The sequence below is a fragment of the Pholcus phalangioides genome, unplaced genomic scaffold (assembly GCF_987345545.1).
Source record: "Pholcus phalangioides strain wild (caught in Gottingen) unplaced genomic scaffold, Ppha-v1.0 ptg000004l_1, whole genome shotgun sequence".
NCBI lineage: Eukaryota > Metazoa > Arthropoda > Arachnida > Araneae > Pholcidae > Pholcus > Pholcus phalangioides.
This window is the reverse complement of record NW_028301597.1, coordinates 4,024,265-4,052,244: the sequence shown is the minus strand read 5'-3', so window position 1 is coordinate 4,052,244 and position 27,980 is coordinate 4,024,265. Positions and strand designations below refer to the sequence as shown.

Here is a 27,980-nt window from a genome sequence, read left to right as displayed (position 1 = left end):
CCCAGACCTGCACAGTGAGAAGCTAGTTCCCTAACCACTCGACTGCCAGGTGGCTGTATTAATAGTATTCCAAAAAATATCTCGGCGTAATGTACTGAGAACTTTTTCAATAAAATTCAACCGAGTCTTGATCGCGTTAGATGATTTAATACCAATACTACGATTGGCTCTTCAATCGTATACATATTTAATTTATTAAATGTATGCTTTGAGCAATCGCACTTTTTCTTGAGGTATCCGAGTACCTTCCTCAGCACTTTTCTATCAAATGGTACTGGAGTGAACATTAATAAAGTAAAATCCCTCTTTTGCGGACACTCGCGGGACAAAAAGAAATTGTTCGTACAAGAGGGATGACCGTATCAGAAGGGGTTCCTGTTTTAACTGTGTTTTACAGTATTAACAATAACTGAAATGGTTCTTTACTTGAATATGAATGAATTTCTGACAATATGAGGTGCGTTTGAAGTGATAAAAAATACATAATTATTGCATAGATACGAAATTAAAATTACAAAAGAACTATTATGCAAAGTTTATTTACTAAATTGACAACTTTTCGAAAAACTGGTCAATCGCAGTTTGGTGGGTTTCGCTGAGTATTTCAACTCCTTCATAATATATATTAAACTGAGAGACCAAATCCAATGACTTTCCGTCATTGCGTTTACAGGAAAATGTATATATTCAATCAATGCATTGAATTATTTTGCACTAACTCCAATTTTGAGACATCAATTTTTTCTCTTAGTGATAGAAAGCGACGATCACTAGAGCTGGCCATATTAAACAGCGTGGAATAATGTAAAATATAGCAGCACGACCAGTAACACATGATTTTAGATTCTAAGCAGACATCAGACGTGCCAAACCTCAACATCAAAGCCGAAATTTCATTCAAAAGTAGCCAAATACAAAAAAAGTTGATAAAATATTTAAATCTTTGCTGCCATCCATGAGCGGAGATACGAGTGTGGGGGGGGGGGGGGGGGGCAGCGTCAAAGGCGGAGCCGACTGATCTAATGTATATGCATATATATGAACTGACATCATTATTATCATCATGTCCCCCCCAGCAATCATCACCGTGCCCGCAAAATATCCTACCCGTACTCATGCTAACCAATTAATTATTTGATTTTTCATCAAAATTCAACGTCAAAGAACGATTCAAAAATTCAGAACGTATAAAAGATCCATGAAGTGGATGGATTTTCAGAATCATCACGTGGAAGGGTATTGATGTAGCTTCTCTTCAATTCTACGAAAAGAGTAGACATGAAAAAATCTGGAAAGATTTTTCTTCTTGAATATGTACGCATTTTCAATCTTGAGAATTTTCAAACAACGAAAGTTAGAAGCGTGTTATTTCTTGCTATTCGTGTTATCAGGCCGCCTTTACCAGAAGCGGGGGCTCAGTGCCTTATTAATTTTATATATTCTGCGGAATTCATACATTATTACAGAATGTACAGGAATACTGAAAAATATCAATATAAAAAGTATAGATATAATTAAACGTAAATTAACAAAAAAAAAAAAAGAAAAGAATGAAAATTTTGAACTGTAGAAAGTTTTAAATTGATGAAATAAATAAATTCTAAAATGAATTAAAATTAGAATCTAATTAAATAAATTTTCTGAGAAATATTGAAAATTCAGAATCCGTGAGTTGAAAATAAGAAAAATAATCGACAGATAATTCCAGCAGCCATGAAGTTTATGAATAAATGAAAGATATAGTTTCAGAATGGATGAAAATTCATAATAAATAAAAGAAATGCTTTTAGAATTGATAAAAATTCAAAATTCATTGAAGAAACGATTCAAGAATTGGTGGAAATTCAGAATTTACGAGAGAAATAATTTCAGAATTATTTCTTTCCAGATGGAAATGCAGAATTCCAGAGTGGACGAAAATTTAGAATTTATGAAAAGTTATTATTCCCATACATACAAATACAAAGACCACAACAGACAAATTGCCTAATGACGTGGCTGAAAAAATTATGCCCATAAAAGATATGGATGTCAAATATAACCAAAATACCAAAATATAACAGCATATATCACCAAAAAATAATAATAATTAATAATATATAATACACTGCCCATAAAAAAAAGATTATGGTTGTCTTATTCTAAGTATAGATAGCTTCGCGATTTATCCCAATATGTACGTCGTACTTCTTTTTAAACGTGTCAATTGTGTTAGAATTCACGACTCCCGGAGGTTAAATATTCTATTTATGGATAACCATATTGGAGAGAAACTCCCTGCGAGACACCACAACCTAGAATTGTCCCTTACTAAACGGTGCTGGTGTCCCCTTGTCGGAGCAGTTGATTGACGGTGTATTAATAACTCAAGGTCTATCCTATCCATCCCGTTGAAAATTGTAAACACTTCGATCATACCTCCTCCTCCCCCCGACACCTGCGTTCTTGCAATATAAACATATTCGAGAAATCAAGTGTTTCTTCATAGCTAAAGCCTTCTGTGCCAACAAGAGAGCACGTAGCGCACCCCTTCAACCATATCCCTCTGTAGGTATGGTCTCCAAAACCTTACGGCATACTCCATTGCATGACGAACTAAGTCTCGGAAAAGTGGGAGAGTGGCCTTAGGAGAACGCGAAGAAACCTTTAAGAATGAAACCGAGCATTCTATTTGATTTTTCGACCACCGCTGAACAATGTTCAGGAAACCTAAGCCGCTCGTCAATGAGAATTCGCAAATCGGTGACCCTAGTTGCATCCGGGATAGTATTGCCATTCAACTCGTAAGTGAAACGTGATTTTGACTCTGTTTGATGGTCAAAAATGGGTGACCATGCACTTATCAACACTATTCAGAACTATTCATTAAAGTTGTAGAAACTATATAAGAGCGACTCCCGGTGCGACCAGGTCCCGCGTGTGGGGTTCACGCCTGTCGCACACCCCTAAGGGCTGCTCTGCGTGTTTTTATAAAGTTAGAAGAGTTATTTCGAATGTTAGAAGCTAATATTTAAAATGTTTAATGACTTTTTCTTTCATAAAATCACTGCAGAATAACAATTATTTTTTAATTTCTTTATTGTGAGATTTGTGTTAGCATTTATTTTCCACCGGATCACACGATAGTTCATTGAAAATACATAGTATTAAAATATTTCTTTCCTCACACCATTTTTATCTATTCTGTACAAAGTGGCATTGTATGTCACATAATTCTTTTCTTCATGCGAATGTAGTTTTTTTTTGTTCTATTCGTATGTATCGTGCGAGTAGCTTCGAATAGAAGTAAGAGGAATAGAGAGGATGGGGAACTATTAAAGCATTTTCACATGCAGCAATGAATGCATTTCGTGCTGATTTGCTTGTCATTACGTCAAACGCACGTTGGTATGTTATTAGTTGGCGAGCACGCATTCTGGTTCTGTGCTCACAGAGACTATTTTGATGGAAGAAAAAAACGAGGAAAAGAAAGGAAAAGTCGCAGAACTGCAGCAATTTTCAATGAAAGAGATGCACAATATCATTCGGGGATGTTTGTCTCGTGAACGTGGTCAAACACTGGAAAGAGTTGAAATCTAATGAAAAGTTCACTTGGATTCAGAAACACGTAAAAAATGAGTAAGTTTTTATTGTTCTTTTGTAATGAAAGATTCTCTTAACTATCAAAGACGAGCAATGAGTGAAACGCTTTCTTTTTATTACTGTTATATTTTTTTACACGTTCTTCTTAAGGCAGTGTGTCTAAAACTTTTGTCACCCACGGCTCCCTTGTCCAATCCATGTTTCATCTGCGGCTCCCCAGAACAGTTTAGTAGATATTTTCATTTATAAAAGAACCACTTCAAAGAAGATAGGCTCGAACTTTGAGAAACGCTGTCTGAAAATACGAGAATACATTGTTGTTTGTCAATGTATTTTATTTATATGGAAAAAATAATTCTATATACCTTATAAGATAAATGTAACTTTTATCTAAAAATATGTTATATAATCCTTTATTATAGTTGTAGAACTATTCATTAAAGTTTTAGAGCTATATTTACTAAAGTTATAGAACTTTAACAAATACAATTCTACAACTAATAATATATATACAAAAAATATGTATATATATTATGTTATGGTAATATGACAAATGAGTGGTTATGCATAATCACCAAACGTCCCGGTAAGCATAGGCATCGAAACCTGGGGGCTGAGGATATTTGAGCCTTCCTCTCCAACTCTTGATAAATCTGCAACACAACATACCATTTCCCTCCTACGAAAGGTCTTGAATCCCAAATATAAGGGGGGGGGGGGACTGGCAGCTTTCAGCTCCCCTCAATATCTTCTTCATGTCACCACCTTTGCTGGTAAGTTTTATAAATTTCACTGCATTCATCACTTTCACCGGTGAATATAAGTTAATTGATGCATAAGTTAATTCCCAAATAAAGTTGGTAAGTTCGATAAATAAGGAAAATCATGCGTAAATATCACTTAGATTCAACCAATTATCAGTTTGTCCGTGATGGGTCACCCCAAGTATTTTGCCATAAAAACTGCATTAAATTCAAATAAGTTTAAAGAAGATAGAAACATAAAAATATCTTGTCCTGTAATGTTGCCTTTCTTGACATTTATCAATATGTGCAAACATAGCTAATATCACCGATCAAGTTTATCATCCTAGACCGAAATTTGAACATAATGTCCAATAAATTTAAGTAATTCATTGACGATTTATCATATTTACCAAAACGAGATGGGTATTACACATAATCGACGGTAAATATGATAAATTCACAAAATTTGTCTAACTTACCAAAATAGTCAGTGATTATGCGTAAAAACCGGTGATTGTGCATAATCAATGGATTTATCACATTTACAGTAACATATATATATACATATATATCCTCAATAACTGAATTCTAGTAAAAATGAAGTAATTTTATTTTACTTCAGTACAGTTTAATAAAAATAAATCTCGAAATTTCGCGAGCTTTATAAATTTTTTTTTTAACGAATGAAGTTATAAAAATATTTTGATGAAAAACTATATTGAATCAAACAAATGTTTTTGAGGAAGAAGTGTTCATGGTGAAGAAGATGGTAGACTTCACTGAAGCTGCAGACGTCTCTGAAACACGGAGCTAAACATATTGACTGCACTGATGAACTTTCAGATAACCCCGATGTTACTTCTAAAACTTTACATCAGCGAACGATGAAGAGCTGATACGATCTCTTCTTTTCTTACATACATTTTTTTTTTCAACAGTGTTTTACAAAGGGGGTTTATTTTCCAAAATATGTCTTATAAATGTTACGAAATGCGATAGAAATCTAAAATGAAGCTCAAGAGACTACCAAATATGTGTGTAGCAACATATACATGTATGTTTGTGATCGCTCTTCTTAACCCCCCCCCCCCCCACAAATAATCAGAGACGAGATATATCGTCCTAATACCAATGGAAGAAATTCATTCCAGCACTTCGGCGGGTTTTTTTTACCTCTTCTCCCGTTAGCTCGAAGTTTCATTGTATCCCTATCAACGGAAGTTGGTTTTTCCCATATATATACACTTAAGCCCCGTTCACATGTACAATAAAACATCCCGGGAAGTTCCCGGTAACGGGGATTTTCGCTACCAACCGTTCACATGACGTTAAGTTTATGCCGGTAATCCCCCCCCCCTCTTCTTTCCGGAAGTCGTCACTGGTTACGTAGGTTGAACGGAAGTGATTGAATCAAGATGGTTGACGAAGGAGCTTATAGCAGTTTTCGCGGCGCAAAGAATTATGGGAGAGAAGGCCGGTGTCGACCTCCAATCCACGCCAAGAAAGATGGGCTTTTTTTAATGAGCTTCTCTCCCACCTTTTTCTTCCCTCCGAGGGGAAAAAAGTTGTCATGCCGGTAATTACCACCAAAGCGACCCCCAATCTTGCACATGTGAACGGGGCTATACACACACACACACCCATACATAAAAGTAAAAGAGGGGTGAGGATGAAAAATATATCTACTCTATACTCTTTTTAACTTCTATTTCTATCATGCGAATAAAGAAACCAGTTTGTTTAGATTTATTAGCGATACTTCAAATATAGATCGTCTAAATTTGTTGCCAAAAGCCTGTACGTGAAGGAGGATACTCCAAAAGAAGCGAAGCTCTAGAAAGTTAACTTAAAAGTTATTCGAATGTTTCTGGTAATGGTGTATTTAAAATTTGTTGACTCCTACTGCATATCCGGAATTTCGTGTACCCGTGAGAGTTACTGATAAATATTTCCATTTAATAATTTTTTGAACAAGTCGAACAGAAAAACTACGTTAAATATGATTTCATTAATTGCCCTGACTGCTATAAAACCTTTATGAAATTTTCTTGGTAGTTCGAATAAATTAGGGATTTTTTTTTTTGTATTATATAAGAATATCGTTTTGATTACGATATCGCGCGATTTGCTTCAGATTGGAATCTAGAAGGTTTAATAAATGCTCATTTTCAATACTTAAATAAAGAGAAAATAAACAAAAATGGGAGGAAGAAGAATTGTTTACGAACATGTAATTGGCGTCGAAAGAAGTTTTCTTGGAAACACTCCTATTTTATTTAAAAGAAAAAAAAGAATTCCTTTTCTTTTCTAATCCACGTGACTTATCATCCACTTGTTTGATAAAGTTGAGGGAAGGAAATCGCGGATAAGACGAAAGGATGGACATGTCTTTCAATATGTTACTTCAAAGTGGAATAACGAATAAACAAAAGTTTTTTTCACTCTATTTCCAAACTCAACTTATTGACATTGAAACTAGTCAGACAAGTGGCACTGATGAAATCGATTCGTTGAGCCGCGCTCTTTCGCCACGACGGATATCGAACGGTTGACGGCAATTTCACTTTACGGTGTTACATTAATTTGAAAAACTATGTGATGTATTTAAAATATTTAAGTCATTCGAACTTTGGAAATTTCTGAAAAATTTCTTGGAATTCTAGGTAAGAATATCTTTCATTCCGTTCCAATACTAATATACCTGTTATTTAGAGTATTAGAGAGTACAGTACTCAAAGGTAGCTAAATATTTTTAAGAACTGCTTAATTTAATAATCTAGTTATTCTCAGTTTGCATCACATTCATATGAAATTGGTTAATCACTTATATTTATTTATGTAGGTATCATTTTATTTATTAAACTATCACCGTTGCAGCGTTGCTGTATTTTGTTTTATCTCCAATGTGTTTCTTCTTCATTGGCTATCTGAAACAGATAGGATTAAACAATTTTAACCATGCTTAAAACTTGGAAAGTAATTCTGCCATTATTTTTTTGCGTTTTTGTTTCTTTATTAAAGTAGTATTAGAAAGAGAGTCACCTTAGATAGAATGAGAAAAAAAAAATTGTTAGAGGCTGCGTCGTAGACACTGCCACAAGTTTTTGCGTGAATGCGTTCTTTGTGCCTTGAATCTCGTGGTAGGTAACAATTTCGTTACGAATACGGGTCACGAGCCTTGTGCCCAGACCGGAAGAAGTAACAAATTCAGAGTGATATCTCATTAGATATGTCTTAGCGAGATCTACCCACAGACATCAAAAAGACTGACATGATCTAAATACTTCCTGTGATATGCGCGTTTAAATTTTTTTGTTATACTTTCTTTATATTCGTTAACTTTCTGCGAATGCACCGAGCATCGTCAGATGATTTAAAAGACGTATTCGCTTCAAAAAAATTCGTTTTAAAAATGAAACTAGTCTGTGTAAACTTTTTGTATTCTCATTTTATACCGAAAACAGAAATTTTCAAACGAAAAGATGTTCGTGGAAATTTTTTTATATTTAATGGAAATAAAAAATTAGATTCTCGACAGTGTGAGTGAAGCGATGATACTTCGGACGTGTTAAAAACTAAACGAATAGATTTTTCATGTCTTTGCATACAAAAAAAGAAATACTTCTAAATACTTTGCATACTTTCGAAGGAAAAAAATCGCTATTTCTTATCATTCTTTAATTTTATCTTTGCTCTAAAGCCAGAGGAAAACTTCCAGTTTAGAAAATACATCTTTCATTGATTATTATCGATTACTTTCAGAGATTGATCATGAAAAGAAAATTGTATCTGACCTATGTTTGTTTTTTAACGTTGCGAACGCGTGCGTGTGATATTTTCGCATCATTATTTATATGAATTTCGAGTAGCCATTTCATGACACCATATATTCTTACAGGAACCTCAGATCAAGAGATTTATTTGGACCCGAGTGAACCCGTGGAAAATTTTCCTAAGATCATGCCTCTAAGTCTAGGTGCGACCGATTATGCTGTTATAGGAGTGACGCTAGCGATATCGGCTGGCGTCGGAGTCTTCTTCAGGTTTACGGGAGGCAGGCAAAAGACCACCGAAGAGTTTTTGATGGCTGGCAGAAACATGTCCATCTTTCCCGTTGCTTTCTCACTGATGGCCACTTACATGTCGGCAATAGCATTACTTGGTATTCCTTCGGAGACTTACTTATACGGCACGCAAATAGTTGTCTGGAGTTTAGGTGCAATATTCGGAGCAGTTATTGCGGCGTACATGTATGTGCCCGTGTTCTTCGACATGAATGCGTGCACCGCTTATGAAGTAATGTCACATTTCTCTCTTTTTTCAAATTGAGAGCTTTTTTATTTGATTTTTCTGTATTTTCTAAAAATGGTAGTTTTTATGTATCTTCAATATTTCTGTCATTAAATAAAAATTTACATAAACGTTTAAATTTTTGTCTCAATATATACAGAGTGTTCACTCTTAACGTTGTCCAATAGCAGATTTTTTTATTGTTATACTGTTTTATCTGGTATAAAAACGTTTCAAATGGTGGATCTTCTTTTTTTCATGTAAAGTACCTTGAAAGAAGATTTGGCAAAACTACGAGGGGAGTCGTCTCTTTCTTGTTCTCGCTCCAAATGGTGAGTTGATGCATATTTCACAAGTTGATTAGAATATTTGATATGCAAATTGCCTTCCATAAGAACTACGAGCAACATCATAAATAATCAAGAAATATAGGTACAGCAAAAAATAATTTATTCTTTTTCCAAGTACTTTCTCTCAGATAATATGCAATGACCACATCGTTCGATTCTTTTTATTTTTAAAGCAAGTAGAGCAAACTTTCTCCGAAAGCTGCCTCAACGAATCCTGTAAAACTGAAATTTCTACCAGCTCACGACACTTTCTTGATATGCGTTGTCACAAAATTTTCAAAACTGAAACATAAAATGTCGATGTAATATTTAAATCATGCCACAACCCCCTCACGGTCCGGATCTTGCAGCATGAGATTTCTGACTGTTTCCAACGTTGAAGGAGAAGCTCCGTGGGAAAATTATTAGTTATATAAGTTATATATGCAGGTTTCGCTGAGAATACTTCCAGAAAAAGATTTATATATTCTCTTTGAAAAGTGGATTGAACGGTAGTATGTATCATTGCTAGGGATACGTAAATTTCTCAAATAAAAAATAGAAATTTCACCACACAAAAATACAATATAACACCTAGTAGAGATAGATTTCTTGACCTCCTTCGGACTTTAGCCTAGCTCTTCAACTTTCAATGTTTCTATAACTAAACCACAACTTATCGAATTCATATTATCTTAATTGATTTCAATTGATTTAACTGACTCTATGAGTAGCTTGAGCTGTATATTTTAATATCTTTTACTGACATACATCCTATACGCATACACCCAATTATCACATACAAACAATTCATAATCATCTTCATCCAGCTCGTACGGAGCAGCATCGAACAGGGAAGCTTATGGGAGTCAATAGACTCAGTTTGACCTGGGAAAATACAACTACCTCAGTCAGTCAGCCTGTATTTGTCTTCATAACCAGATAGACAAATATACAGTAGAAAAAACGACTTGAAACGAATTCAATCCAATCCCATAAAAATGAGCCTCTAAAAGAAAAAAGTTTAATCACTGTTTATGAATTTATTCATTTAATTACCTCGTATGCCTCCAAAGGCTAGCACCAGCTTCAGTAAAATAGAATCAGCTTCATGAAGCTTCTCTTGGAAGAAAATAAGGTGCAGTTAATTCATCGAAATGAATTTATTCTTGAGACTATAAATTTCTATAATGCACTATTCCAGATATTCTACATGGCAGTTGTGCTTTACGCTCCGTCACTGGCATTAAACGCAGTTACAGGCCTGTCCACGTGGGCTTCAGTCATCGCTATAGCCGCTGTCTGCACTTTCTACTGTTCACTGGTAAGCGGACTTTTTTTTTCATTACAATTTTCCATACAGGGTGATTCTAAATTTATGGGACAAACTTTAAGAGGTGATGTAAGACACCTAAACAAGCATTTTTGATCATAGAATGTGTTATAGAGAGCGTTTTTAGAGAGAGGGTAACACTTCACCAAAAGCAAATATCATATCTTTCCGACGGATTAGCTGCGATATGTGCTATTAACCATTCGAGGGTGCATGCATATGCACCTTCAGATTGGATCGGAGTTTATTTTTAATTGGTGCAAGGACTATCAAGGTTTTGCAGTGCCAAACAAAGATAAGAGGTCATTCAAGTATTACGTCAGCGTCGAGGGGTCGGGAGGAGTTTTCGGATTTGCTGACTTTTGATGAAAAATGGGAAAGGGGTTTGAATGATACTTACGTCATCAACCACCCTTTGTGAAAATATGAAGTATTCTTAATGGCATCTTTATTTTCCATCTTTTCTAGGAATACCAAAAACGGGAAAACCTTTCCCTAGTTTGTAAACACCTAAACTAACATTCCTAGTCCTCTAATTCTAATAGACCTCTTAACTCTCAAATCTTTCTAAATATCCTCTGTAGACCGCCCGCACGTCCTGTCTCACTTATGGACTGGGGGGGAGGGGGAAGTGTCGACTAAACTGTTTTGTGTCCACTCGGCGCATCTCATGCGTTGTCTTTGAGTGATTTTTTTACTCTCGTACATAAGTGGATACATGCTCTTCGAATGGGGGAAAGGTGGTTCTCACCAAGGGTGGACATGGTGATCGGGAGGGAATTGACAATATTTGCCCTGCCCTCTGCCTAATGCCAATGATACAATTTTTCGTGAACGGCACTTTCTTCCACCTCTGTCCGTCTATGCTTCTGTATGATGTGGACGAGAAAACAAGCTACGATGATTTACGGGACAAGAAAGGAAAAATTACTATTCCTGAAAATAATTTCTTTGTATGATTGGAAAGCTGTCGTCGCAACTGGTTTGTGCGTAGGTGGTATATTACAAAAGAAGCAAACTTTTGGTGTATTTATTTACCACTCCCTCGAAATATGTGATCAGGAGTGGTGTGGTCACACCTCGCGCTCGGAAAAAATTGGCTAGTCATTGACTAGCCAAGACCAGACACTTCTGCAATAATTCTATCAATTGCATCAATAGCTAAATAAAAAGGAATTACTGTATTCAAATTATTCAAATGGTTTTTTAAATCGAACCATTTTGGCAATGATTGATTAGCATCTCTGGAATTCAGAAAAACCATGATGACGAAGACGAGAGCTCAATGCTCGGTAGTTCGCACCAACTAGCAACAGTATTGCACTCCATTAATTAATGCTTAGACCATTCATTAATACACAAGCTGAAACTATATTGTGTTCAGTCTATAATCATGTGAAAAATGATCCCTTGCATGCATAGCAAAGTTCACTGCTGCGGTGTCAGTTGGTTGTGGTCAGACTCTGTATATTATCGAAGGGCAATCGCAATTAGGGGGCACAAGCAGGATTTGGAGGCACCTTTGGAGGTAGCACAAAAAGCTTATGTGACACAATGAATTTCTTGAAAGAGAAATTTCGATTTACTATCCTCAAATAGCATTGAAATTAACAGGAGGTTCTTGTCTCCCCCCACCGGAGTACGACTCTGCTCCCAATATGCGTCAAGAGTTCTGAAAGAGTTCGAAATTTTGCTGACAAGGGAGGTGGCGTCAGTTTTTTGCTAACTTTTGCTGTCAAGGAGAAAGGGGGGTTAAGAAAGGCTAAGCATCTGCTGACGTAATACTTGAATGTCCCCTAAAGCTGTATAATGACCTCAAGAATTTGCGTTACCCAGATTGAGAATGCTTACCACATTACATTACCGTGCACCCTCGAATGGTTGATTGCATTGATTGCGGTATAACCGTCAGAAAAATATGATATATGCTTTTGGTTAAGTGCTGTTGTGCACTCTCTAAAAGCACTCTCTACCGCTTTTGCTATTGCGATTCGACCACATATTCTAACAAAATCAAAACAGAAATTCATCACCTGTGTCAGAGGAGTACGCATGGCCCCACATCCGAGAGCAGGACTCCTAGACTGGGATCTTTGGCAGAACCCCAAGCCAGAATTTTCACGAGAAATTCTATAGCAAATTAAAACATGAAAAAAAAAAGAAAAATAGTAATTGCTCCGGACCCTGGGGCTGGAGCCCTGTCAGCCCCACCCATGTGGGAGCCAAGTACGTACGCAGGATTGACTTTTGGAAGGGTCACGCCAGATTTGGACGGGGAGGAAATAGGGAATTTCTTCGAGATTTTTGAGTTGCTAACCTGAAACCGGCTTGTCACTTTGTCAATCTTCTCTGTACTTGAAGAAAACCCGGGCAAGTGCCAGGTATTATACTTAGTACCCTATAAAGGCGTTTTAATTGCTTCACAAAAATACTTGATAATATTTTCAATTTTTGATCGTCTTGGGAGCGACATGAGGCCCCTCCCTGCTTACGTCTCTGACCTGTGTGTGGATGTGCGTACCATGATTTTGAGCTGTAAATTTTGTGTTTTCCACTTCTCTCAATAGCTTCATATATTGAAATTGGTTAACGAAAAATCCGAGTAAAGAGGTAAACCTGCTGCTTTTTGAGGATTGTTTCCCACTATAAAATTTTTTGTAACGTCCAATATGTTGGGCATGGGCATGTTTCATTTTGAGAATAAAAAAACCTCGCACCCAAACACACTTTCAGCAGATTTAGGTTTCAAACTAATAATTATATAACACAGTTCCATTGAAAATCTTTATTATTCTTCTAATTTATTTTAGACCGTTCACCAGCAGCGAAGATGAAAAAGTAGTATTTTTTTTTTTCTCATGCAAAAAAATGTATGCCTATATTCGTCTAGAGATGAACGACTATTTCTTCTGCTTTTATATTTGGACGGCGATATATATATATATATATTTTGCACCACATTCGTGACAGTTAGTGCACAGTTCCTCCCAGTTAGCTGGAAAAGTAGAAATTCCCGAGTTTGTGCAGACTTGTTTTGTCATTATCCTCCGTGAGCAGCAGATCAATTTCGAGGATGCTTTCCGTGACTGACTTTCTGGATGGATGACCATGAAAGTTGCTTAACAGTGGAAATACCCCGTTTCGCAATTTCGCGATCGCGAGAAATGGCATCGCACTGAAAGTGTTGAACTTCATTAAAAACTTTCCGAAGCATGGGCGGAGATACTGGGGGACGGCAACATCAAAGCTGTGACGGATGATCTATATACACTGAGCGGCCACTTTATCATGACCACCTGACAGTTTTAAACAAATGAGCTATGACATCACGCTGTTCTGTAATTTCGGGCATGTAAACATAATACTTGAACTCACATTTTCAGTGCACACATACCTCTATGTCTTTACTAGAGGATCTGTGACTGTTGCCATATACGTATGAGGATGACATCTTAGAGCTCCGTGTTCGCCTTTTTCGTGGTGCTGTCGCCTCATATTTCATTTTAGTACAAATACAAATACAAGGCCACAAAAGTAAAAAAATGGACGACAACGTGCGTCCACGTAGGGGTGATACAATGGACGAATTTCTGGAAAGTGAATGTATTCGCCGGATGGAGTAGCCCTATATCTAACCCTATATCTCCAGTATCTCCAGACCTAAACCCTATTGAGCATGCCTGGGAAGTTCTTTTTGGGGGGGGGGGAGGAGGAGGAATTGCAGCTTGTCAGCCCCCTCTCCTAGAGCGATTCAGTAGCTACTAGTACTAAACCAAACATGCACCTCATACACATTCCTTCGCGAAATTTCTAACGAATCGGTACCTGTGGAAATGTGTTGTGTGAATGTACGTACAAGAGGATCATCTTCGAGGATGGCCCTAGTATATGTATGTTGTCCGACTTTTGATTGTTTCGTGGGATTACTAGGGCCATCTGTGTTCCATATTTTGAAGTAAAGATGGTAAATACTTGAATTTTTATGTTATGTCAGTATCGTGTTGTAGGACTGCCTGCTCTCTCGGAGAAACTTTTTTAAATGCGAGACCGGCTCGCATTCGCACCTCGAATTTGGAAAACCGCAGAAACAAAATTCAGCCGGCCATCCAGTAGCTGAAAACAGCGTGGCTGGAGGAGGAGCTGGACTGCAACAGCGATTCCTAAACAGTCTGATTTCTAGTATGAATTAACGTTTTGTGACCTGTATAACGGTAAGAGGGGAACCATACGCCTTATTAACTAATTTTTTTGTTCGATATTGTAAGCTCAGCATAAGACCGTCCAGCAGTGATGGACGGTCCCTTATTCCGGGACCGTACGTTCCCTTTCATGAACACGCGTTCATGAAAGGGAGATGAATGTGTATAAGTGTATAACCGTTTCATACCTATTTTGTTTGTATTGTATCAACCTATGTCCATACCAAATTTCATCAAAATTCGTCCAAAAGTTCTGGAGATAAACAGTCAAAAGTGAAAATTCTCTCAATTTCGAACACCAGCGTATGTCTATTTTCATTTCAGGGTGGTTTGAAAGCAGTTCTTTGGACAGATGTGTTTCAGTCCGTGCTTATGTACGTTACAGTCTTTTCCGTCATCATAAAAGGTACCATAGACGTCGGAGGATTGAAAGAGTCGTTCAATATAGCCGCCGAGGGTGGCCGTTTGATCATTTTTGAGTAAGCCCGAAAATATCGCTCTATTATTTATTATCTTATTAAAAGTGTAGTGATACAGTCGATCAAGAAAATTAATTGAATTTCTGTGAAGATCGAAGATATTCGTCTCACCACAAACAAAATCTATGCGCGTACTATCAACATTTCTCGTTCATCGTAAATCATGTCAAAATTGAAGCAATAATAACTATATCACATAAAAAGAAAAGCAAGCTCCATCACGAAATATACGCGCAAATAAAGGCTTCGTGTATCGTCATCTGATCACGAAATTTAAACGATTACTGGATAAAATATTTTTTCGGGATACAGTCGAATACCCTTATAGCGAAAATCTCGTTTTAAAAAAAAAACTAACACTTTTCTAATTCCCCCAAATAAGTTTTCATATTAACAATGCAAAAACCTGGAATTCCTTTATAACGAAATTTCGTTTTAACGAAGTGATCTCTTCGGTCTTTTGGAGTTCGTTATAAGAGTTTCGACTGTATTAAGTTCTACTTCTAAGTTCAATGGAAAAAAATCTCGAAAATAAGTCACTCTCCCCATGAGTAGCATTTAAATAGATCATAATAATATAGTTACTATTCCTAATATCCTCATGAAGAAAAAAAAATTGGTGTATAAAAAAAACTTGGGCATTATTTTCTATTTCAATAAATTTAACGTTATAATAGAAAAATAAATAAAATAAACCGATGTAAGCTTCCGTTGTTCATCTACCACAGGGTGAGGTTGGATTTTTTTTTTCCATTCAACACTAAGTAATCATTGTTTTCTCGAGTAGAAAGAATAAGATAGACCTGTTTCCGAAAAACTCATAAGCTTATATAGAAGAAAATAAAGTGTGTAGATCGTTAACAAAAGGTCAATTTACTCATCTGTTTTAATTTTTAACGTTGGGACAACGATTCCAATTTTGAAGGATTTTCGCTGCGACCATCATTCAAATTTGTCAAATCTAGAAGTAGTGAGGTTAAGCGTATTTTGTAGTTGCTTTCCCTCATGTTTCCATGTATGTTTGAGAGTTCACTGAATAGCTTAAGATTGAAGTGACAAATAATCTTCTTGGAACAGCGTTTCCCAACCTGTGGTCCTCTGCCAGACTTGATAATTTCTAAATGAATGAGAAATTATTCAAATGCAACTGATATATTAGTACGTACGCAATATCTTTACGGATCGAAATAAAAAGTTGGACCTTAATACTAAAGAAATCGACCATATTTCATAGAGGAAAATATGGGAAATCGATTCTTGATCATATAGATACGGGATATCGAAAATTACGTAATATTATATTGCAATTTGTTTGAATTTTACTTATGGCCGCTTTTGAACAGTGATTTTGGTTATTGTGCTAAGCATTGCCACTTGTGCACAGTGGCATCTTAACAAAAAGTGTGTGTGTGTGTGGGGGGGGGGGGTCGCAACGGGTCCCATAACACACAGAGTGAAATAAAAGCCTCCAAATTACTGATAATTTTTATCAATACATATCCCAACATTTTAAATAAATTCAAGGAGAATCCAAAAAATAAAAAAGAGCTAGAGTCCCCGTGCCCCCAGACTCACTCCTGGAATCAACGCTGAGGGCATATATCAGAATATGCTCTGAAATTGTAATTTCTCAGGCTACAATGAAATAAAATTAATGAATTCACTATATAATATAGTACTATACTTTCATTTTTCATACATCAAAGTGACGCCAAATTAACACACTGTAATTTCCTTGTGGGGGGGGGGGTAAGTTTTCCCATGAAACAACTAAGCCCGTTTCGTCTGGGACAACTAGCCCCAGATCCACATATCAAAAAAATTTAATCCAACAACGATTTTTTTGTTAACAAGGAAGTTTGCAACTATATATCCAAAATAATAGTTAATAAAAATAGTAATTACTTTATAAAAGACATACTCGATAAAATCGATGAATAAAGACATGCCATTGAAATAAAACATAACCGATATATCTCTCGGTTATCCTTCCTTTTTAAAATTCTCCACGGTCATTTTCATATCGACATCTCGAACCTTCTGACTTCGGCTTCATACTTTTCAAAAAGAATTAACCATTCACAAAAATTGAAACCCATCTTGGCCTCCAGATTGTTTCAAATTTAGTTTCTTTCCCCGAACATTAACCGATTGAAACAACCTCCCCGCAAACATTATTGATTGTGAAACAATTTCCGATTTTCTTTGTGACAACAATCATCTCTGTCTAACTTCATCACCGCATTCCTTTGTATAGGCCTCGGCCAACCAATATTGAATAAATAAATAAATGAAACCGAGACGACGAAAAATGACTAATTCCGAAAAATCTTTCTAAAAATTTACGGAAGTGTACGAATCAGATGAATACTAGGAAGAAGAATCCCCTTAACAAGATGAATAAACTGTACCATTATGGACACAGTGGGTACCATCTATACTCAGACAAATTAAGCGTGTGACAACTTATCCGTGTGACAAAACGCCCCGATCTCCCCATATAACCTATAGGGCATACTGAAGAACTTTTAAGTCATATTTAATATTTCATACGAATTTCGGTATTTTTTAATGCGTACTTCAGCATTATGTATATTACCACAATTTTAATGAATTTTTTTCAGCATTTTCAAATACATATATATATATTTCCGTTTTTACGTATATTTTTCATTTTTTGCGCATTATTATTTTGTATTAGCTAGGATTCATTTTCATTTTTCGCACATATTTTTGATTTTATGGCATATCTTGACATTGTTTAAGTGAAGATTTACCTTTAATTTTAGTGCCCATTTCAGCATTTTTAGTGCATATTTCAACGTTTTCAGTACATATTTTGCCACTTGTTTAGCGCATGTAATGGCTCTAATGATGACATACCTTCTCAAAGGAACGAGAATAATGCACTACGAACTTATCCACTACGCACGTAAGGGGAAATTTCGATTAGGATGAAAGACACGCCCATGAAAAGCTTGATGACCAGGGTGCTGTGTATCGAAAAGACAAGAGGAGAGTGACTCATCGATGACAATTCATTGACCCGACGACATCATGGCACTGATTCAGGATGCTGAGGGTAAACGGCAAAAATGGAAGTTTGTGATCAGCTGACATAATGATTCCTTATACAAATATAATTGACGATCACATGTGACTATTAACGATTCATCCATCAATTGAAGAATCCTATATGATGGCGAAGTTCCATCTGTTCTTGCGTATACAAGCGTTATTGCCAATCATGCGACGATTAACAATCAATTGATAAGATTTCTATATGACGGACAGCGAAACACCATCACTTTACATCATTATTCACGTATCGCCCGTTGGCAAGTGTTTATAGCCTATTAGCATATATTGTTGGTCGCCCGGGGGCGCTAATGTGTTATTGATGCACATATTTATTTAAAAAATGGTAATAAATTTCCGAACGCACCCATTCTGAGGGAACGCTTTGATATCTCTCTAAGATGTAAGCCCCTCCCCCCTCAGGGTGAGGCTGGCAGGCTTCAGCCTTGTGTGCTGTCCTTCGATGCTCAATGTTGTTTTCCTCGTGCTGAATAACTCACTATCTTTACTTTGTTTCAGATCATCACCTAACTTATTAACGAGGTACACTTTCTGGAACTGCATGATTGGAGGAATTCATTTTTCAATTTCGACTTTTGGCACGAATCAAGCTCAAATCCAACGTATGTTGACCGTGAAATCACTCAAAAAATCTCAGATGTACGTAGAGTTTTGTATGTCAATTCGTTAAGGAAATATTAAAATACGTTACATTATGAAAATCTAAATATAGACTCACCGTAGAAGAAAAAAAAAGATTCATTTAAAAAGCGTGGCAGTTTATAATACGTACATCCTATATTAAGTAGCGCCTTGAATGGTATATAAATAAAGTAGCATTCCATGAGCGGAACATTTCATCCACTTTCAACATCCAAATCTAAAAAAAAACTAATGTTCTCTACATTTATGCAAATTAGTACCATGCTTCCGGTTTTGCAAAGCTTTTAAAAATTAGAGATCACGTTCAAAAAATAGGTTAAAAACCCTCTGCGTCAATAACACGTAGTTTTTATTGCATGAACTCCGATATTCAATTACTATAATAAATTTTATGGCACTGGTCTATATTCGTAATTTATGAAAAGCCAAGGGGAGACATTGAAACTTGAAACTGGAAGAAATGATAAAAACCCTACGTGTTTCTTGTTTGAAACATTATTTATAAGGAAAAAAATAAATATACCGTATTCTCTCCCACATTAGCATTCATGCCAGGAACCATCGGGGCGAACGAGCATGCCGGGAATGCCCGTATAACTGATTCTGAAAAGTTCTTGAACACCTTTTTAAAAAAATCCATTGAATTGGCCGAATGCATTGAATGCAATCCATTATCCTTGTTAAACCTCGCTTTTCCGGGCATGCCGAGAACGGACCAATGCCGACGGACCGTGCCGGCTGATGAGGGGGAATGCATTAAATCAAATTTTGTTAGATAAAAACCAAATTGATTTTTACTTAAATTGTTTTTTATTAAATTTGAGAATTGATATCAAGTCACCGTGGAAGTAAAATTATTCGAGCGCGCGCATGTGTGTGTGGGGTCATTCAGACATTACGTCAGAAAATATTTATCCATTTTTGACCCCCCTTGTCAGCAAAATCATCATCAGCTCTGCCCCTGCCTCTTAACGCATATTGGTGGGATCAGAGACGTACATGGGGGGAGGCATACGGGGCTGCACATCCCCCCCCCCAACGATCAAAGAAAATTTTTATGCAACAAATATTTTTCTTTTTTAAATTAAAATCAATTTCTCTTAATTTCAATGCTATTTAAAGGCTAAGAACTCGAAATTTCTCTTTAAGAAATTCATTGTGACCCACCCTCTAAGCCATATATGGCAAACGCTTGGCCCGCGGACCAAATATGACCCTGGGGGGTTATCTGATGTGGCCTGCCCCCTCAAACCTAATTTCGTAAAAAGCGGCACATTTACTAAGAACTAAGCGGCACATTTACAGATCACTTAAGTGATCCGCGGCATAATTACTGATCACTTGAGTGATGTGTGGCACAGTTCCAGAGCAATTGAGCGGCCCGCACACATTTCCAGATCACTTGGATCCGCGAAACATTTCGAGATCACTAAAGTGGCTCTGTAGGGGACTTATCAATAGGGGGAATGTTACTTCAGGTGCCCAAAAACCACTGAAAAGTTCTTCTCGTTTTTGGCACACCGAGTATGGTGCCATTAAGAATATTTCATATTTTTATAAAGGGTGGTTAATGACGTAAGCATCATCCAAACTCCTCCCCCCCCCCATCGATGCTGACTGCTGACGTGATACTTGAATGACCCCTGTGTGTAGTCAGGTGTGGATCCGAAGAGGGGGGGGGGCGATCGCCTCCTTGGCGATCTTGACAGATCTTGTCCCGTAAATTATGGGATGATCCTATGTCTTTACACAATTATTCGCCTCACCTCCAATACATCACTCCGGTTTCTGCGCCCTGTGTACTCTATAATCTGGCAACACACTGGTCCGACTCGTCTAGTTGGGCGTATCCTCTCAAGCGTAGAAGTGGAAAACATGTCACTGCGTTCTGCTGGTCAGTATTCTGGCACATATCGGGCACAACCCTTAGTGAGAGTACTATATACAGGGGGTAATTCCATAATACCCATTGCAGCATTTTACTGGCGAACCGTTAATCCTATAGGCATAACTTCATATTACAAAATGTATCTAAATAACGAGTAAAATTGAGCTTCGCCATTCATGTTGCAAAGGAGTGTATATAGTTAGTAAAATATAAAAATTACTTTTTTATACGGACATCCTGTCCTTAAAAATCCAATTAGAAAATTGCATTTACAAACATGGAATTTTTGTTGGTCCCAAGTGAGACAGAGCGAAAATTTTCTGATTGGGTTTTTGAGCACAGAAAAATGTCCGCATAAAAAGTTAATTTATATATTTTAATAACTATACAGCCGCTTGCAACATGAATGATTTATGGGTTACAAGCAGTTTCAGGAGTTTTGGGTCATGGTTTAAGGTAGTAAAGGCACGAGCGAAGTATTTCTCGCTTGTCGCAGAAACCTACATCCATTTAACCTCAGAAGATAGCTACCACACATGTGGGCGAAACGTGAAGAAAAAAATGCTTTAGACACTGATATATACCCCGGACTGCTTGTAACTCATTGAACACCAGCCATGAAAGCCTCAGACAATACATGAATGACTTATCTTAGTTCTGCACGTTATTTTGATACTTTCTCTAGTTGCAAATAACTAGATTATACCTTTAAGATCAGCGTTTTTCCAGTAAAATGTGGCAAGGAAATTATTGAGAATCACCTTGTATACAATACTTGTATACTGTATAAAACCATGGATTATCTTTTTCAGCGCCCTTTTCATAAGCGTCCCGATGATAATAGTATTTGTGACTTGCTGCTGTTGGGATGGCGTGGTGATTTACGCCGCTTTCCATGACTGTGATCCCATATTGAGCTCCATGAATGTCACGACTTCGCCAGATCAGGTGTGTATATGTTCGATAAATACGTATGTTCATATATAATACTGTATATATTTATCTAAAAAATTTGAGAAATTCACAGAGCATTGAAATCGTTGTAAACTTTATCCCGGAAATATATATATTCTTATATGTATCCATATACACAAATTTAAATAGCAATTATGCGCATAAATGGTGCATAATTAAAAACAAATCTATTTACACAAGCAAACCAAAATTAATCAGTATGCAATACATATATAATACATATATGCATAAATATGAGTACAGAGAAGCCGAAATACATTGAACATTGAAGAACCATACACACCCGCTTCACATCTCAGATATTGAAACGTTCCCGAAGAATGTGTGTATCCGGAAATTTAACTCAGTTAATACAAGAGCTTGAAAAAGATTTTCAAAATCAGCCTCAGGGATTCCTCAACAAGTCTTATTGGCTTGTTTTTACGAACTTATTATTTGAGTGCTTGTAAAAAGAATGAGATTGCTAGTGGAATTGAGAAGCGAACCCAATTTGGTATAGAAATGCTGGTGTATTAGCTGCGATATCCCATATTGACCGTGCTGATCAAGCGACTGTCTGATGTTCTGAAGACCATTACTTACCTTTTTGAAGTTTGTTCCATGTTTGTACGTAGAAATCTGAAATTTCATGTCCAAATGTTCCAGTTTTTACAGTTGTCTATTTCGTGAATAAAATTTCTCATCTGAAATTTAAGGAAAAATGTATATGAGTCAGCAAATCAAATTTTATTGCTTCGACATAAATACCCTAGCAAGGTGGCATATATAGTACTGAAACATCTCAGGACATTTGAGTGATCAAACAATCGAATATTTTTTTACAAGCTGCTAGCGTGAAAATATCAAAATGATCATGATCTGAAGTAAAAATATTCATATACAGGGTATCTTATTAGTGCTGATGCAACCTTTATCGCATCCATAGTTTCATTAGGTACAGTTGTTGAGCGTTATCCGTTAGATTTTGCTGTTCTTTCATAACTTTTCTCCGATTTCGAATTCAACTACTTAGCGAATATTGCACTTACAAACATGGAATTTTTTCGGTTGGCCTCAGGAAATATAGGACAACACCGTTCTAATTGGAAGTTGGAGGACAGGGAGACCCATATAAAAATGTAGATTTTTTTGTGACACACCTAATTTTCACTCTTAAAGCTAGTACAGGGTAATTTTTGAACGCCTTTTGAGCATATTTAAATTGGAATTATATACCTGTACGACGGACGGAGATGAAGGCCGCATTAGCACGTACAGGACACCCTGCATACAGTGTCGTCTTAACGCATGGGCCCATCTGTGCACCTTAACAGAAGATAGGCCCTCACAAAAATGAGATCAGGTTGAAATTTTCTAGAATCTAACAGGTAGGACCTCACGAAAGCCACTTGGCCCAGGGGCTCATGATGCTCTTAAGACGGCCCTGCCTGTATATCAACCAGGAGTATATATAATCACCAGGTTGTATATACTGCACAGAAATAAATATAGGTATATAGTCTAATCCCGTTATAACGAACGAGTTATCACTTCGTTATAACGAAATTTCGTTATAAAGGATTTCCAGGTTTTTGCATTGTTCCTGTGTAAACTTGGCTGGGTGAATTAGAAAAGCGTTCGTTAAAACGAGATTTTCGCTGTAACGGTATTCGTTAAAATGGGATTCGACTGTATAAACACACACATAGCTCAGTTTAGGTAAATATACCCTTTTTCTTTTTTTTAATATCGTGGAGAAATAACAAAAAAAAAATCACACCTCAATTTATTGCAAAAATATTTTCTACGAGCTTATGAAAATAGTTTCTCCCTTTTTTTCACTCCAGTTCCTACCTTATGCCGTTCTAACCATGTTCAGTCAATGGCCAGGCGTTGCTGGTCTGTGCATAGCTGGAGTTTTTAGCGCTGCGCTGAGCACCATATCATCAGCAGTGAATTCTTTGACCGCAGTGACAATGGAAGATTTCATTCGCCCCCATTGCTCTTGCAAGAAACTCACAGAAACATGGGCCACGTTCTTAGCTAAGATAATTGGTGAGCACAATCCAACTTTTTTTCTATAGACTTAATGAAATTCTGCAAGTGGCGAAACGGTTCCTATTTCCGTTTCGCCACTAGTTCCTATATAAATGCACAGATAGAGAGAAGAAATAAATAATCCATGTTTGCGTGATGGTTTTTTTTTTTTTTTTTTTGCAGCTGTTGGATACGGGGCGATTTGTCTCTTACTAACATTCATAGTTGCCAACTTCAGAGGAGTTTTGGAAGCGTCTGGAGTGCTCTTCGGTATGATTGGAGGACCCATTCTAGGAATATTTTCTCTAGGACTACTGACTACGAAGACGAACGAGAAAGTAATTTTACAGTACTCAACTGGTTATCCCTTATTTTCTTTTCTTGATAATATTTTTATTCTTTTTCTTTTCTGACCATTCACAACTGCAACCTATCGTCATTGAGGAAATTTACATTTACTATGCTCGAACCAAAAACAACAATCGAGTACAACGCTCCACTATTCGTTTCAGGGTGCTCTATTTGGAGTATTCGCTGGTCTTGTACTGAACGCTTGGATAGGTTTTGGGTCGATGACAGCTCATGTCACGATGGCCACTCTTCGAAGATCAACGGAAGGGTGTCCGTTAATGAACGGCACGTCTATTGCAGCCGATGCTGAAGAATTCGAACACTTGTTCAGCAGCGAATATGCAGACGAACAAAATAAGTAGGTTCCACACACAAACTGTGTGAGCTTTATGAGCATATAATATATAACTGATACACTGCGCAACATATTTATACATATTGTACATATACACATGCGTATGAGAAAAAATGATCTTTCACACGTTTTTCCTTTCACAGAGATATCTTTTCGGCCTACAAGGTTTCGTACCTGTGGTTTTCGGTGTTCGGGACAGTTTCGGCTTACGTCGCTGGATACCTCGCCAGTTGGGTCATGGGTGAGACATTTTTTTTTAGCATTTATATAAAAAGAATATAGTTTTTTCTTTTAGAGTGGTTGTACAAAAAGTCAAAGATTTGCCGAGAGAGTTTTCAGATAAGAAAAAAATCGATAAAATTGAACCCGATGCGATTCGAAACTACATTAAACTACAAAGAATGTCTGAGAGCCCTCACGGGGTTAGGTCAACTGTCCTCAACATGCGAGGGTTGGAATTTTCGATGTGTTCCCTCAACAGGTCAACTGCAATCAAGATAAATAAACGGTTTACTTGTAATTCTCCCAGAACAACTAATGTTTTAAATTAGATTGTTAGCTCAAAAGAAGAGAGAAGAATTAAAGAATGTGCACAAAAACACTAAACACATGAAAAACTTCACGCAATATGATTCATATTCACGTATCATATGATGTTATGCGATATATATGTTATGCGATTATTATATATAATACTTTTTTATCTTTACCACCACTGCCAATTGCAGATTTTTTCGAGGACCAGTCAGAAGTAAAACCAGAATACATAAGCCCACCACTGAGAAAGTATTATTTCAGAGTCAACGAAAGCACCGATAAGAACGGCACAGAGGTTAGTCCATGGATATACAGTAGAACTTGGATAATTCGAATTTGGTCAATTCGAATTCTGGATAATTTGAACTTTTACAACCCCCCTCCCCCGGTTTTCTAATTCAATGCTGAAATTTTTTATTTGATTCGAACTTTTTTTTTTTTTTAATTTTTTGGATAATTCGAAGTTGGGGGGAAAAAATCTTGATTTTTGCATGAGCAAATTTACTTTGGAACAATTATACACGAAGATAGACTTTGATTTTCTCGATCACGATGTTAAATTAAAAGTTTGAAAATTCTATTTTTCCTCTACTCTTTTATGATTTACTTATGATAATTTAATGCCCCCCTTGTTGTTCAGCTGAGTGCATCGAGACAACACCACCTATAGAACAGGTATGGTGTTAATCGAGACCGTGTATCACTTAATACCGCGTGATTATGACTTTTCAACCTATATAACAAGGTGTAACATTCAAAATCTATTTGACGTCATTAGGAGTATGGAAAGTATCGAAAAGTTTTAATGCGTTAATGAAAGTATATTTCGTTGACAGCGTAAGAATGATAAGCAAAATTTGGGATACAGTTTCATAACAGATGATCATGAACTGTTTCCGTAAATCAGGTTTTGAACATGATCAAGAAATTTTGCAGTGATTCCAAACCAGTGGAATAATGTAGCAGCTAAGATTAATTATTATAATTATAAATTATTAAAATTTGGGAAACAGTTTCATGGCTGTTGATAAAATTTTAATAATTGATAATTATTATCCCATGTGAATATTGATGATTAAGTTGCAATTTGTAATCATCCTGCAGATCCAAGATAGATTAATTGGATAACTCGAATTTTTGATAATTCGAACTTTTTCAAGTGACTTTGGACTTAGAATTAACCAAGTTCGACTGTGCAATGCAAAAGCGTATTTGATTTTTCGTTAATCGACTTTTTTCTACTTTCTCGTGTATATTTATTTTAACATTATACTTTATGGGTTTATGGTTGAACGATGGCGATTTATTATATTTCAGATGAGTTCCCGTGACAAACAGAGTGACGTGTGCCAAAGGAAAACCTCGACGGGAATCAGCACCATTTCTGCACCGCACAGGAATAACGTGTCGGTCTCCTACTTGATGAACAACACCTAGCGTCCCTTTTCAAATTTCGACTTTATCCCCGAAAGCTTTCGTTTTAAACGAAAAATTGCAACTATACCGAAGATATAACTTAACCCTTGTCATTGTAATGTGTTATCATTGATGCGTATACGTATATTATGGACGAAACTTTGGTGTCATTTTAGAGAGAGAAAATGTTTGTGAGTGTCGATTCATCTCCGCACGAATTTTTCATTTTAGTTTTTGAAAGAAGACATAAATCGCGGAGTGAATAAAAACTGTTTTACACGTTTTTCTCCTCACTTCATTTTCCTAATTGAACACAAGTACTTTGCTTCAATGGTTATTTGTACGCTGCAAATTGAAAATATCTGCAAAGCTCATCATCAATGCCAGAGCATTTTTGGTATGTCGACCGAGTTGATTTGATAACGCTCATCTGACTCCACTCTAATTAAAAGACGACTTGTCACAATCACCAAATTAATTTATTTACAAAAAATGCACTCACACGAAAAAACATCAACATGTCATTTACACTCACTCGCAACCACTGAATATTTTTTCTTCTTTCCGTCGCTTGGCGCGCGTAACCTGCGTAGTCACTTTTTACGCCAAGCGTTGGCGAAACTCCGTCACACAACTCCCCCGCGTCTCACACTTCATTTGTGAGACGAAACCGAACTTTACGACCATATCGGGAGATGTAAGTTTTGTTCTTATCACTGGAACGTGATGAGTCATCCTGAACGGCTTTATCCAACAGCAAAAATGCCGGCTTTAATCTGTCGATGTTGACCACCTTTTCTTCGTCGTTTACTTCCACCACGAAGTCCTTGGTCAATCTGCGCACAACACGGAATGGACCTTCGTACGGGCACTGGAGAGACTTCTTGAAGGGACCACGGCGGATGAAGACATGAGTGCAGGTGGTGAGCTCCTTCGGGACGTAGATCTTTGGAAGTCCATGCCGCACAGGATTCGTTGGTTTCAGAAAGCTGATGATCCTGTGCAATCGGGCAATGTAGTCGGGAGGGTTAGACAATGGCTGATCGTCGTACAGCTGACCAGGAAGACGAAGCGAGGAACCATAAGTCAGCTGGGCTGTCGAGGCATCAAGGTCACTCCTATATGCTCACCTTAACCCAAGAAGAACCAATGGGAGAGCTTCATACCAGTCTGAGTCGAGGCCTTCCAGGACCTGTTTTATCATATGACACATCAATGCTTGCTTGAGTGGCCTATGGAACCTTTCCACCATTGCATTGCACTGTGGCGTATATGCAGCGGTCCTTGCAATTTGGATGCCAAGCATTCGGGAAAGAGCCTGAAAAAGACCAGATTCAAATTGTCCACCCCTGTCGCATGTTACCCTCTGAGGTGTACCAAATCGTGCAATCCACCCATGTACCAACGCTCTGGCGACACTTTCAGCCGTCATGTCGGATAGTGGCACTACCTCGGGCCATCTCGTGAATCTATCTACCATCGTTAGACAGTAACGGAAACCATGACACGGAGGAAGTGGTCCTATCAAGTCTATATGAACATGTGAAAAACGTTCATCGGGGACTAAAAATTTTGTCAAAGGCGACTTTGTATGCTTATGCACCTTGGTTTTCTGACATAGCACACATGCTCTACACCAAACAGTTATGTCCTTGTTTTGATTAGGCCAAAAATAACGGCTATTGATAAATTGTTTAGTGGCCTTGATGCCAGCATGAGATAAGCCATGCACGTTCGAACACT

The 27,980-nt window shown here is 37.0% G+C and overlaps 1 protein-coding gene across 2 annotated transcripts; it reads left to right on the top strand.

Moving 5' to 3' along the window:
- Positions 1–3,480: 3,480 nt before the first annotated feature.
- On the top strand, positions 3,481–26,706 carry LOC149086463 (putative sodium-dependent multivitamin transporter). Of its 2 annotated transcripts, none has more exons than XM_089255636.1 (13): positions 3,481–3,618; positions 8,227–8,624; positions 8,885–8,950; positions 10,152–10,271; positions 14,804–14,958; positions 18,556–18,696; positions 21,400–21,535; positions 23,389–23,596; positions 23,762–23,916; positions 24,091–24,287; positions 24,428–24,525; positions 25,013–25,116; positions 26,139–26,529. In XM_089255636.1, the coding sequence occupies exons 1-13, from the start codon at positions 3,615–3,617 to the stop codon at positions 26,256–26,258; spliced, it is 1,902 nt and encodes a 633-aa protein (XP_089111762.1). In that variant the 5' UTR covers positions 3,481–3,614; the 3' UTR covers positions 26,259–26,529. The 2 variants fall into 2 exon arrangements, with proteins under 2 accessions (XP_089111762.1, XP_089111769.1); XM_089255643.1 differs by lacking the exon at positions 3,481–3,618 and adding an exon at positions 6,680–6,991 and having other exon boundaries at positions 26,139–26,706.
- The last annotated feature ends 1,274 nt before the right edge of the window (positions 26,707–27,980 follow it).